At 55.0% G+C, this 13,354-nt stretch overlaps 1 protein-coding gene across 1 annotated transcript in view; it reads left to right on the forward strand.

Annotated features, from left to right (window-relative positions):
• The window catches only part of LOC310917489 (uncharacterized protein), a gene marked incomplete at both ends in the record, with an annotated part of 83,875 nt that overhangs the window by 43,561 nt on the left and 26,960 nt on the right, over positions 1-13,354 (forward strand). The window contains 7 exons of the mRNA XM_083875786.1: positions 14-303; positions 3,229-3,273; positions 4,219-4,338; positions 9,871-9,909; positions 10,037-10,090; positions 10,786-10,839; positions 12,673-12,780. Coding sequence (XP_083731912.1) covers positions 14-303; positions 3,229-3,273; positions 4,219-4,338; positions 9,871-9,909; positions 10,037-10,090; positions 10,786-10,839; positions 12,673-12,780 — 710 coding nt within the window. The remainder of the gene's footprint in view (positions 1-13; positions 304-3,228; positions 3,274-4,218; positions 4,339-9,870; positions 9,910-10,036; positions 10,091-10,785; positions 10,840-12,672; positions 12,781-13,354) is intronic.

A 13,354-nucleotide genomic window follows, 5' to 3' on the forward strand; every position in this document is an offset into this window, starting at 1 on the left:
TTCACCCACCCAGGAGCCTCCATCCAGCCCCCCCGAGCAGGCAAGAAGGAGCATGGCCCTGACCCCCGGGAGGAGAACGTCACCACCCAGAAGCTGCCAGGCAAACCCCGCCTGGAGCCCCTCACCAAGGTGTCCCCATGGCCCCACCGCGGGGCTGCTCCCAAAGGAAATGTCCCCAAAGGTCCCCTGGGGGCAGGAGAAGTCCTGGAGCCTCCTCCTGGAGCTGGATTGTGGGTGGCACGTGGACAGCAGGGCTGTGTGAAGCCGGGACCGCCCGGGCTGCCGGGACCGCCGGGGCTGCCGGTGAGTGGGGATGGGGAGGGATGGGATGGGATGGGATGGGATGGGATGGGATGGGATGGGATGGGATGGGATGGGATGGGATGGGATGGGGGGAAAAGGCTCCTGAGATGGGGGAAACAGCACTGGGAAAGCTTCTACAGGGTGGGAAACCTTCTCCAGGGCGGTAAACCTTCTCCAAGATGGGGAAAGTTCTCCAGGATGGGGAACCATCTCCAGGATGGGAAACCTTCCCCAGGATGGAAAAACTTCTCCAGAATAGGGAAACTTCTCCAGGGAGGGGAAACTTCTTCAGGGTGGGAAACCTTCTCCAGGGTGGGGAAACCTCTCCAGGATGGGGAACCTTCCACAAGATGTGGAAACTTCCCCAGGGTGGGGAACCTTCTCCAGTATGGGAAACCTCTCTAGGATGGAGAAACTTCCCAAGGGTAGGAAACTTTCCCCAAGGTGGAGAAACTTCTCCAGCATGGGAAACCTTCTCCAAGGTGGGAAACCTTCTCTAGGATGGGAAACCTTATTGAGGATGGAGAAACTTCTTCAGAATGGGAGACTTCTCCAGGGTGGGGAAACTTCTCCAGGATGGAGAAACTTCTTCAGAATGGGAAACTTCTCCACGATGGGGAAACTTCCCCAGGACGGAGAAACCTTCTCCAGGGTGAGAAACCTCCAGGATAGGGAAAGTTCTCCAGGATGGAGAAACTTCCCCAGGATGGAGAAACTTTTCCAGGATGGGAAACCCTCCTGTGCAGGCACAGTGGGGCTCTGCATTGACCTTGTGAAAAGATTTTTGATATTCCTGGTGAACCTCCACTGAAAACTGGAGAGAAGATGATTCCCTTGTCCTCCTTGCTCTAGAGATGGTCTCAAACCCTTTAATCACATTTTGGGGTTTTATTTCACGCTGGTCAAGCCCAGAATTAGGCTGGGGGGATCAGAGGGGACCAAGCCATCTCCTCCAGCCCCCACAAACCCCATGGACCCAACTGGCATCACTGGTTTTGGCTTCTTCACCCCCAAATTGACGCCTGGTTCAAAGCAGAGCACTGAATTTATCTTGTAATAAGTTCTGAGTGTTTTTCAAGTCAGTCAGTCATTGTAGAGGATGAAAAAAGGGAAACTTAGGAAAAAAAAAAAGGTAAACTTAGACAAGGGAAAACTTTAGAGGAGTCACGTCTTCATTGAGGATGAAAAAAAGAATTTTTTTTAAAGAAAAAGGTAAACTTGAAATAGAAAAAGCTGTAGAGGAGGTAGGAAGCTGTAGGAAGCTTGTTTTCATGGAGGAGTAGCTGAAAAATGTTTTAAAATATGTTTAAATGTTTTAAATGTTTTTATTTTAATGCTTTAAAATATTTTTCTGTGTTTGTTTATTCTGCCAAAATTATTCCCCTCATTAGGTTCCATTTTCTTAACAATTTCCTTAGAAAAAATTTAATTTTATTTCTCCACTGAAGTGACCCTGGGCACCTTCTCTTCCCTTTTCCCTCCATCCCTGTGGAAGTTGTGGGCTCTGCCCTGGGGGGATCCTGCAGGGCCGTTTCCATGGCTGTGTTTGAGGGACCTGGCACTAAATCCATCCTCCCTCAGCCAGGCTTGCTTTAAATTTAGGACTGCTAACTTCCCCCTCAAGCCACCTCCTTGCTGCTGCAGCTCTTGCTTGCAAAAAATAGAAGAAAATGGCAAAAGGAACAGATGCTGGAGGCTGAAAAAAAAATATCCCAGGAGCAGAGGAAACGTCACGACGTGTGACAACCCTGCTGTCAGCCGGCAGGAGGGACCCAGCCAGGGGGGAAAATGCTTTCCTGTCCTGGAGAAATCCTGGAAATGGGATTTTTGTCCTTGTGTCCTGAGTGGCCTGGATGGAAATACCAGTATTGGAGCTCCATCCCAGCTTTAGGAGTTGGGGAGCTGACAGGAGAGGTGGGAAAGGGCAGGGAGTGATGGGACAGGGGGAATGGATTTATATGGGGAAAGAGCAGGTGTAGATGGGGTATTGTGAGGTTTTTATCTTCTTTTCTTTGTGTTAGAGCTGGGATTAATCCATGGGAGTTGTGGTGTTTGTGTTTGGACTCAGTGTTTGTTAATCCTCATCTGTAGCACAGCTCAGGAGTGGTGAGCTCTAACAAAGTAGAAAATGGAGCAGCTCTAACTCTTTCTAAAGACTTTTAAGTGATAATTGCCCAATTGGACTCAGTGTTTATTAATTTTATCTGTAGCACAGTCTCACGAGTGGTGAGCTCTCACAAGGTGGAAAATGGAGTCTCTCTGACTCTTTTCAAGGACTTTTAAGCTCTAATTACCCAATAACGAGATGACACCTGTATTATTTATATTTTTAACCCAATAATGACCACCCAAGGTCCACAGCTGGTTTCTGGAATTGGAGCTGCCAGAGCTGCAGCAGACAGGGCAGAGGATGTCAGGTAACACCTCACAGGGGATTGTTGTATCCCAGGATCTCCCACCTGGCTGTTTCTGCCCTCACAGAGCCTTGGTAAGCCCTGAAGTGGGGTCAGCCCTTGGCCAAAATGTGCATTTTCACCCAGCTCGCATCTCCCACCAGTTAAAAGCAGCAGATATTTTTGTCCTTGTCCAAACACCTATTGGAGTGTGGATATGACTCAATTTTATAGGATTTTTTTTTTCCTAACACACTGTGTGTCCTCCCCAGGTGTCAGGGATGTTCTCCTGCTGCCCTGCCTGCTCTGGGGTATTTCTGTGGTTATTCAGGATGGCACAGTTCAGCTGCTGGTGCCAGGGCAGGAGCAGTACCAAACCAGGGGGCTGTTACCACCCCACACTGATTTTTGGGGTATTTCTTGGGGACTTGAAGCTTCTGGTTTGCTCTGACTCAGCCATTTCAGTCCCTGGTCACTCAGTCACTGTGGGGTCTCCCCTTTGGGGTCACAGCTCTGCTCCTTTGCCTTTCAGGGCTGTCCTGGCAGACGGGGACTGGTGGGGCCCAAAGGAGACAAGGTGAGTACCCAGAGAAAGGGGCATGTCCAGTATGGGGTGTGGGGTCTGGGGCAAACACCACCCATGGCTTGGGTTGGTTGGGGGGTTTTTCATCCACAGGGCAGTGGGAGCTCCTGGAGCTGCAGGGTGGTGGCCCTGTCTGTGGGTTTGGAAGAGGAAGGAACTGGGTTTAGTTGGGTTTTTAAGCTCAGAATTTCACCTTGAGTTCTGGGGAGTTTTGGGCACCATGATATAAAAAAGATATTAAGTTGTAAGAGTGTTCAGAGGAGGCCACAAGGATGGGGAAGGGTCTGGAGGGGCCCATGAGGAGCAGCTGAGGGCACTGGGATTGTCCAGCTGGAGCAGAGTGAGGGCAGAGCTCCCCGGGGGCTGCAGCTCCTCCCCAGGGGCAGCTCCATCTCTGCTCTGGGCCAGGGACAGGAGCCAGGGCACGGCTGGAGCTGGGCCAGGGCAGGCTCAGGCTGCAGAGCAGGGAAAGGCTCTTCCCCCAGAGGTGCTGGCACTGCCCAGGCTCCCCAGGGAATGGGCACAGAGCTCCAGGAGCCTTTGGACAGCACTGCCAGGGGTGCCCAGGGGGGGATTGTTGGGGGTCTGTGCAGGGACAGGGGCTGGGCTGGGTGATCCTGGTGGGTCCTTTTCAGCTCAGGGTGTTTTATGATTCTGTGACTGAGCTGCCTGGACAAGCTGCTCCCTTCCCTCTGAGCACTCAATGGGAGATGGAGCAGCTTCAGCTCAGGTCACCTGGAGGAGGGACACTGGTCTGCCCCAAAGCCCAGCCCCATTCTGTATTCATGAAATCACCTGGCTGGGACATTTGTCCTCCAGCCCTGCAGACCCAGCCTGTCCCCCCTGCCCAGACCCGACACTGCTGTCACTCAGAGCCGTGTCCAGCCTGTGCTGAGCCCTAAATCCCCCAGGCTGTACGAGCTGCCCTTGTCTCTGCAGGGACACCCCGGGGCCATGGGGCGCACGGGCCCCCCAGGGGACCCTGGCCCTGCTGGCACCCCCGGGGTCCCCACCATCGTCCTCTGGAGGAACTCCAGGGAGGACTGGCAGTCCTTCACGGTGAGTGACAGACACGGGGGACAAGGGCTGCACCCACATCTCCCCAGCAGCTCCCTGCATCCCTCTGCTCTGCTGGGATGGGATGGGAACCATGGGATGGGATGAGATCAATGGGATGGAATCCATGGGATGAGATCCATGGGAAGGGATGGGATCCATGGGAAGGGATGGGATGGGATGAGATGGGATGGGATGGGATGAGATGGGATCCATGGGAAGGGATGGGATGGGATCCATGGGATGAGATCCATTGGATGGGATCCATGGGATGGGATGGGATGGGATGAGATGGGATGGGATGGGATGAGCCATGGCTGAGATTCCTCACGGTTGGGTGGGAGGTGAGGGCAGAGGGGAGATGCCAAGGAGGGAGGTGCAGCTCCCTGGGGTGGCTCTGTGGGTGGAATGGGATCAGCATGTGCCCTGTCCCTCATCCCCTGTCCCTGACCAGGACATCTTGGCCCCCCATGGTCCGTCCATCACCTCCCTGAGATGGTTCTGCAGGACAGAGCCCAGGGAGAGTCCAACCAGGCACGAGCAGCCCTTCTCCTGCTCTGTGGTGTTGATTACACAGTCCCCCTTTTGTTCTCCACCTTGTCCCACTCCTGCTGTGCCCTCACAGGGTCTGTGCCCCTCCAGCTCTTGCTGAGGTATTTTCTCCCCTGATCCACTGGGGCAGGACAGGATCTGTGGGGAGGCAGGGGAGCCTCAGTCACTGCACAACTGGATGCAAAACTCCATGGGATGACTCCAAAACTCCCTGAACAGCCCAGGCTGGCTCATCAAGGATTCCCAACTCCTGACAGCACAGCCACTGCTGTGATTAAACTTCATTTTAAGCTCCCTGTGGAGCCTGGGCAGGGCAGTAGCTGAAGGCACTGGGTTCACAAGTGCCCCAGGCTCTTTTCCTGGGGCTGGGAATGCTCTGTGCTTTGCACGGCTCTGTTGTGCCCCTGGGCCCTGCAGTGTGGCTCGATGGTATCAGTGGCTTCAGGGGCACAGCACTGGGCTGGTGAGAGCTCAGGCTCCACATTCCAGCTCTCCAAGAGCTCCAGTGACCCTGGACAGGATATTTGAGCTCTCCACAGCTCCTTCATTGGTGAAGAGCCCTCAGTGCATCCTCTGTTCCGGGGCAAATGCCTGGGATTCTGGGGAGAGGATGCAGGGGGACAAGGAGGACAAGGAGGAGGACAAGGAGGATGAGGATGGGGAGGAGGAGGATGGTCCTGTGCTGTTCTGGATCTGAGCTTGGATTGACCTGCAGGGAGCCCTTGGGCCAGACCTTTGTGGTTTTGGGTTGGATCAGGTCAAAGCAGAGATCAGGTCCCTGCTGGGAAGCGCAGGAGAGTTGATCACCTGCAGAAGTCTTGGCTGACCTGGAGAACCTCCTGCTGCTCCAGGGCAGGGGATGTGCAGCTCTCAGTGCCCCCAGGGTCCATCACAGGCTCGCAGTGTGTGCAGGAACAAACAGGGATAGCAGAGAGGGAGCTGGATGTCTCCATGCCAGGGGTCTCCTTCCGCCAGGGCAGAGCCCTCCCTGGGCAATCCCTGCTCTCAGGCCTGTACAGAGCTGCTCCACCCTCGGCTCTGCAGTCACAATTCCCTTTATTTCCCCTGTGTTTGCAAAGAGACTTTGCTCTCCTTCAGGCAGAAACAGTCACTCCTATGGATGTTTCTGTAGACCGGGAATTCCTTGGTGTGCCCACCCTGGAATGCTGGAGGGACCAGAGCTGGAGAGATGCTGGATCCTGGCTATGGGCTCTGTGCTGTCCCCTGGGCTCTGATGTTGTCCCCTGTCCTCTAAACTCTCAATGATGTCCCCTGGTCTCTGTGCTGTCCCCTGGGCCCTCAGTGCCGTCCCCTGGCTCTGTGCTGGCCCAGTGCCCATCTCAGTGTCTGCAGAGGGGGCCGTGGCCACCCCAAAGCCACATGGGGCCATTGTGTCTGTGACCCCGCCGGTGCCGCCGGCGGCAGCAGGAAAACGCAAAGCCCCGGGCTGGGATTTGCTAATCTCGGTTTAGATAAGGCTGGGCTGGATCCGGCTGCTTTGGGGTTTGGAGTTGGCTGTGCCTGCAACCCCACAGTTCTGGGGTTTGTGCCTGCAGCCCCACAGCTCTGGGGTTTGGGGCTGGCTGTCCCTGCAGCCCCACAGCTCTGGGGTTTGGGGCTGGCTGTGCCCCCAGCCCCACAGCTCTGGGGTTTGTGCCCGCAGCCCCACAGCTCTGGGGTTTGGGGCTGGCTGTGCCCCCAGCCCCACAGCTCTGGGGTTTGTGCCCGCAGCCCCACAGCTCTGGGATTTGGGGCTGGCTGTGCCCCCAGCCCCACAGCTCTGGGGTTTGTGCCCGCAGCCCCACAGCTCTGGGGTTTGGGGCTGGCTGTACCTGCAGCCCCACAGCTCTGGGGTTTGTGCCTGCAGCCCCACAGCTCTGGGGTTTGTGCCCGCAGCCCCACAGCTCTGGGGTTTGGGGCTGGCTGTACCTGCAGCCCCACAGCTCTGGGGTTTGGGGCTGCAGCCCCACAGCTCTGGGGTTTGGGGCTGGCTGTGCTCCCAGCCCCACAGCTCTGGGGTTTGGGGCTGCAGCCCCACAGCTCTGGGGTTTGGGGCTGGCTGTACCTGCAGCCCCACAGCTCTGGGGTTTGGGGCTGTACCTGCAGCCCCACAGCTCTGGGGTTTGGGGCTGTCCCTGCAGTCCCACAGCTCTGGGGTTTGGGGTGGTGCTGCTCCCATGGAGCACATCCCGGCGCTTTGGGGGATTTGGGGTATCCCGGGGCTCGTTGTTGGCTCAGCCTGTGGAAACACAGGGCAGGGAAGTGTCCCTCAGGCTCAGGGACACTGCGGGAGGATGGGCTGGGAAAACAAGGGATGTGTGTCTGTCCCAGAGCAGCTGTGGCTGTTGTGGGGCTCCTTTCCCGTGGAAAAATAAAAGCCTTTGTTGTCACTGGGAATGAAGGAAAAGCAGCTCAAGGCCGCCGTGGTTCCAGCCCAGGCCCCTGCCCTGTGTTTGTGTTCCCCGTGTGTTGACAGACGTTGGCTTTGCCAAGAAGTTGTCTCGGTGTGGCTGGAGGGGCAGGAACTGCTGCTGGCTTGTTCTGGAATTGGCTCCAGCACTGGGGAAGTCCCAGAATCCTGGGAAGGAGAACTGGAGCTCCCACAGTGATTGCAGAGATTAATCTGCAGCACCAGAGTCCTTTCCTTTTATCCCAGTGCAGGAGGTCAGGCTGGGGAATGGTGCTGGGAACCTCAGAGGGGGAGAAAAAATTAATCCATGAGGAAAAGAGGGAACTTTTAGGGATGTGCTGCTACTGCAGGGTTGGCACCTGCCACGGTGGGGGGGGTGGCACAGGGTGAGGATGGCACAGGGTGACTGCAGAGGGTGGCACAGCATGGGGATGGCCATGGGGTGACTGCAGAGGGTGACACAGGGTGGGGGTAACCATGGGGTGATTTCAGGGGGTGGCACAGGGTGAGAATGGCCATGGGGTGACTGCAGAGGGTGACACAGGATGGCCATGGGGTGACTGCAGAGGGTGACACGAGGGTGGCCATGAGGTGATTGCAGAGGGTGACACAGGCTGAGGATGACACAAGGTGAGGATGGCACAGGGTGACTGCAGAGAGTGGCACAGGGTGGCCATGGGGTGACTGCAGAAGGTGACACGAGGGTGGCCATGAGGTGGTTGCAGAGGGTGACACAGGCTGAGGATGACACAAGGTGAGGATGTCACAGGGTGACTGCAGAGGGTGACACAGGGTGGGGATAGCCATGGGGTGATTGCAGGGGGTGGCACAGGGTGGCCATGGGGTGGTTGCAGAGGGTAACTCAAAGGTGGCCATGGAGTGACTGCAGAGGGTGGCACAGGTTGAGGATGACACAAGGTGAGGATGGCACAGGGTGACTGCAGAGAGTGGCACAGGGTGGGGATGGCCATGGGGTGGTTGCAGAGGGTGGCACAGGATGGGGATGGCCATGGGGTGACGGCCCTGGCAGTCACTGCTCTGCCAGGCCTGACCTGCTCCCCCCAGCACTGCTCTGCTCCCAGGCTGGAGTTTCCCAGGATCACAGATCCCCACGGCTGCTGCTCCCCATCCTCCATCCCCTCCCCTTGTGCTGCAGCAGTAGCAAAGCTCCGACTGTTTCCTGCTGGAATTGCAGAGCCAATTAACTGCTCAAACCCTCCTTGGCAGCTGCTGCTCCGAAACCCGAGTCCGTGTCTCACGTGGGATTTTGTCTTCCCTTTTTTTAAAAGGTTGGATGAAATAATATCCTGTCCTGAGTGAATCGGAGTTCACCGATTCCTGAGACAAGGCAAAAGCCTTGGCCGTGCTCCAACCTCCTCCAGAGAGGTTTTGGGAGCGGATTTTGAGGGAAATGAGAACTGGCTGGGCAGGAGGAGCACGGTCCTGGCAGGGGCTGCACCCACGGAAATCAGTTTGGGATCAGCTTGAAAGGGGCAGGGATGCCATCCATCATCTGCCTCCCACAGTGCTGCTCATGGCCAGCAACATTTCCATCTGCTGAAAGCTCTGTGCTCATTTCCCTTCATGAGTTCCTTGGCTTTTCTCCTCTCCCCCCACTGGTTTGGGGGACAGATCCTTGGAGCAGGGGACAGGATGGGTTTCCTGGTGCCCTCAAGGTTGAAATTGGGGAGCACAGAGGAATCCTGCCCCTCCAGCTGCCTGGCTTTGGGATGATGGATGAGAAAAGGGATTTCTTAGCCATTGATGTGAGCCAGGATTTGGAGGAGCTGCCTGGACCACAAGGGTCACCACGGCAAGGATGAGGAGGAAAAAGGAGGAAAGGAGGAGGATTTTGCCTCCCTGTTCTGCTGGTAGCTGGAGATGGACATTTTATACCCTGGACACCTCCTAAAATTTGGGAGAACCTGGTTTGGAAGTGTGCAGAGAGGAGGCTGCACCAGGTGGTGTTAGGGCCTTGATGCTGGTTTGGAAATATGATGGGCTTGGCTGTGGGGGGGATGGGGTTAATCCACCCTGGTGCTTTCAGGGGGGTTTTCTCCTCTCTGGGGTCATCTGCTCTTTGGAAAAATTGGAAATGCATCCAAGATGGGAGCAGCAAGAGGGGAAACCTACTGGGCATCTGGGTTTTCCAGAGGCTGGAGGAGATTCCCCACCTGGAGTAACCTGCAGGGTCAAACCAGCTGATTTTAGTTTAAAATCTGACACTCCCTGTGCTCACCACCACTGTGGTTCTGACCTTTCCATAGTCCAAACATTTCTGGTGTCCCAGGGCTGCAGGGCATCCGTGGAGGAGCTGAATTTCGCCAAATCCCAGGAGAAATGGGCTCTCTGCCTCATTTTCTACTGAAGTGGTTCCTTATTTCCTCCACGTTATCCTCAGATTGTCCTTCTCATGCCTTGCACACACAGAGGATGAAATAAATGAATTAAATGAGTGGCTCCTTGCTGCATCTTCCCAAGACAAGGAGAAAATCCTTAAAACCAGCAAAAAGCGATTGGGGATTATATATTTTTTAACATTTTGGTTTTTTTCCCCCTCATTTTTCTTTCAGCAATCATCATTTTACCAACTCCTGCACGCGGGGTGGCCGGTGAGTGACACTTTGGTAACTTTGTGTTTGGATTTTTCCTTGTTGGCAGCTGAGTTCTTCTTGCTCCCAGCACTTGGGTTTTACCAATTTTATTTATTTATTTATTTATTTATTTATTTTAATCCAGAGAAAACCTGGAGCTCCCGGGCCCCCAGGACATCCTGGGAAAACAGGAGCACCTGTAAGTACAAAAGCCCTCAGCTGTCCCTTTGGTGGCCTTGCTGCCACCCTGGGGACACTTTCAGGGTGGGTGTCCCCAAGCACTGGGGCTGTGCTGTAATTAGGGGCTGTGGGGTTGGGTTTCGAAGCAGCCCAATGGATTTGTTGTCTGCTTCCCACTGAAACTCAGGATGTTTGATATCCAACTCCCAGGGTTTTCCTGGCAGCCACGGCCCCTCCAGCTCTGCCAGCCGAGCAGGGCTGGCTGCGTTTCCTGGGGCATCAGGTTCCAGCCCTTGTTTTTGGGGAAGGGACCATGTGGATCCCTCCCAGAGGGACAAAAATAAGACAGGGAAGGGTTGGGGCAGGATTTGTGTGGGGAGAGCCTGTCTCAGCCCCTTGGACACCACCCTGGCATTGCTGGGTGATGCTTCCCCCCTATCTGGCCATACGGCAAAGGAAAGGAAGGGAAAATCCCTGTTCTGACATCCCATCAGGAACCAAAGCAGTGGAAAAATGGATCTGCTGAGCTCCAAACCTGCCCTGGGCACAGACCCTGGCAGGGTGGGCAGGGTGGGGGGGCAGGGATGGGAATTCTCCCCACTCTGCCCTTCCCAAGGTCAGCTCTGGGAATTGCTGCTTGTCCTCCCAGCCTGCACAGGGCTCGGAGCAGGACTGGGGTTCACTTGGGGTGACTCAGTCCCTGTTTGTGCACAGGGACCCTGCGGAGCACCGGGAGAGCCGGGGGAGAAAGGCCAGCGGGGCTACACGGTGAGTGAGGCTGTGGGGACACTTTGGGAAGGTTGGATGCACCCTCAGGGCTGCCCTGGGACCCTCAGGAGCCCTGCCCCTCTTGGATCAGCCCCTGGCTGGGTGAGGGAGGGTCGTGGTAGGGTTGGGGACAGTTTGGGAATGCTGTGCCTGGTTTGGGGGTGATGGGATCCATGCCCTGGTCCCCTCCCAGCCGTGCTGGGCCAGGCAGGGGTGGCTCTGCACAAAGTCACTCCCCTGCTGCTCCTCTTTCCTCCTTCACCCACCAGGGATGGCTCAGCCACAGCTCAGCACAGGCCCTTTGGGTGCTGCACACCTCCAGGGGATGGTGTGTCACTGATAGGGACACGAAAAGAACCACACTCACCTGTCAGGTTGAAGTGAGGAAAAGAAGGGAAGTTTATTATGATTTAGGGTTTAAATAGGATCAGGAATTTGGTCGAGGATTGGTAGATGAGAGGAACACCTCTCTGACCCCAGTGGTCAATCCAGAAATCCATCACCAAGAAATATGAAAACAATCTACATTGTTTTGAGAGACTCCAGAAGGAAATATGTAAACAATCATCAGAAGGCTAAAGAATCAGGGCGACAATGGTGTCCCAGACAGGTGTCCCAAAACAGCTTTTGTTAAAGTCCCAAAGTGTCCCAAAGTCCTTTTGTCACCCTCAAAAACCCCCAGCTCTGGATGGGACGGGTGGGCTCTGCCTGTGCCCCTCCCTGGGGGTCCCTCATGGGCTCCCCTCTCCCCTGGGACTGCCCAGCTCAGCCCCCCGAGGGGCTCAGGTGCCCTGTGGGGACAGGGAGAGGAGGACAGTGTTCCACCCTCACAGCAGGGCTGCAGCTCTGCCCCACGCTGCTCCCCAGCCTGCTCCAGCCAGGATTGCACCCAGCTCAGGGGTAAAGGAAAAGCTGTCCCGAAGGTTGAGCTGGTGCTGCATCCTGAGGTGGATCTGCTCTGACTCCTGCACGTGGGAAAGGATCAGGGATGGCTTTGAGCCAGGAGCTGATGCAGGAGCTTTCACTCGACCTTCTCTCCCTGTGTAAGAGCAGATGAGACAGTGATGAGAGAGATCTCTGGAGTCCAGGGCAGCTCTTGAAACCTGCAGTTTATTGCACAGGTTGTGAATACAAGAGCTTTGCTTAAGCTGCCACCCACAGCTAAAAGCGTGCCTGAGAGAGAGAGAGAGAGAGATAAATTCCTGTTACAATACATTATATTTCCTTCCTGGTGAATATTCTAATTTACAGTGACCAACCAGTACAAGACACAAATCCTACAGAATCTACACACAGCCTATAAGAACTACTACATTACCATACTGTGTTACATTTCAAACTCTAAAAGCTGCTCTTAAGACTCTTTTCTCTTTTTCTACATTGACCTTTGGATCCCTCAGCCAGCAGAAGGGTATTGTTCAATCAAAAGGGATTCTCCTTCAGCTGGCCAGGCTGTTGTTTCCAGGTTATTTAGTAACTAAGGCTCAGTATCCTGCAGCTCAAAGCAAGCTTTTGTTTCTATTTCGATTACAGGTTTCATATTTTCAGAATCTTTTGCCAAGCAATCATATTTATAAGGTTTCCCTGTTTCATCTTCCCCAACATCCCTGCATTGCTTCTCCCCTGTCCTCATGTTGCCTCCTGCTGTAGAACCCCTGGGTCCAACTATCCCAGGGTTTTGGTGGAAAACCTGGACAGATGCAACACCTGCAGCCCCTGGATTCACAGAGCTTTTCCCCAGCTCCAGAGCCAGAGGCAGGCAGAGCTCAGGGTTTCATTTACTGCTTTCATAATGTGGATTTTTAAAATATGTGCTCGGGTTTTTCTCCCCAGGGGGAGCCCGGGCTCCAGGGCCTGCCAGGACGTGTGGGATACCCCGGCTCTGATGGTTTCCCTGGCTTGGATGGCAAACCTGGGCCCTGGGGGCTGCCAGGGGAGCAGGTGAGCAGGGAATGGTCAGGATTAGGGGGCAGCTGGAGCTCCAAACCCCAAACAGGAGACAGGGGGCTCCTAAAGCTGTTCTTCCTTCTCTTGCCTTCTCTAGAATATTTCTCCTCAGCCCCCAAAGCCAGGCAGGTCTGGATTAGTGCCTTGAGGTTTGGGTTTCCCAGGAATAAAAGGGTTGTGGGGCATCCCACATGTGCATTAAGGGGTTGGGATAAGCAGAGCTGAGCTGCTGCACCTGGATCTCCCCGTGGAAAATAACTGCAGATCATGGAATGGCTGGGGTTGAAAGGGACTTTAAAAATCATCTCATTCCACCCCCTGCCATGGGCAGGGACACTTTCCACTAGACCAGGGTGCTCCCAGCCTTTCAGGGCTCAAAATTTGGAGGGTGATCAGGAAATGAGAGTAATTCCAGAATGTCTGGAGAGTGTTCAGTCCAGGAATCTGGTTCCTTGGTCTCTTTTCCATCCTCCTGGCAGCAATCCCTGGGGAATACAGGGAACACCCCTGGGCTTGGGAGATTTCTCAGGGGGGTTTGGAGGACAGGGAGTGGATGGTGCTGGAAGGT

This window comes from Zosterops lateralis (assembly GCF_965231275.1).
Source record: "Zosterops lateralis genome assembly, chromosome: 20".
Lineage (NCBI taxonomy): Eukaryota > Metazoa > Chordata > Aves > Passeriformes > Zosteropidae > Zosterops > Zosterops lateralis.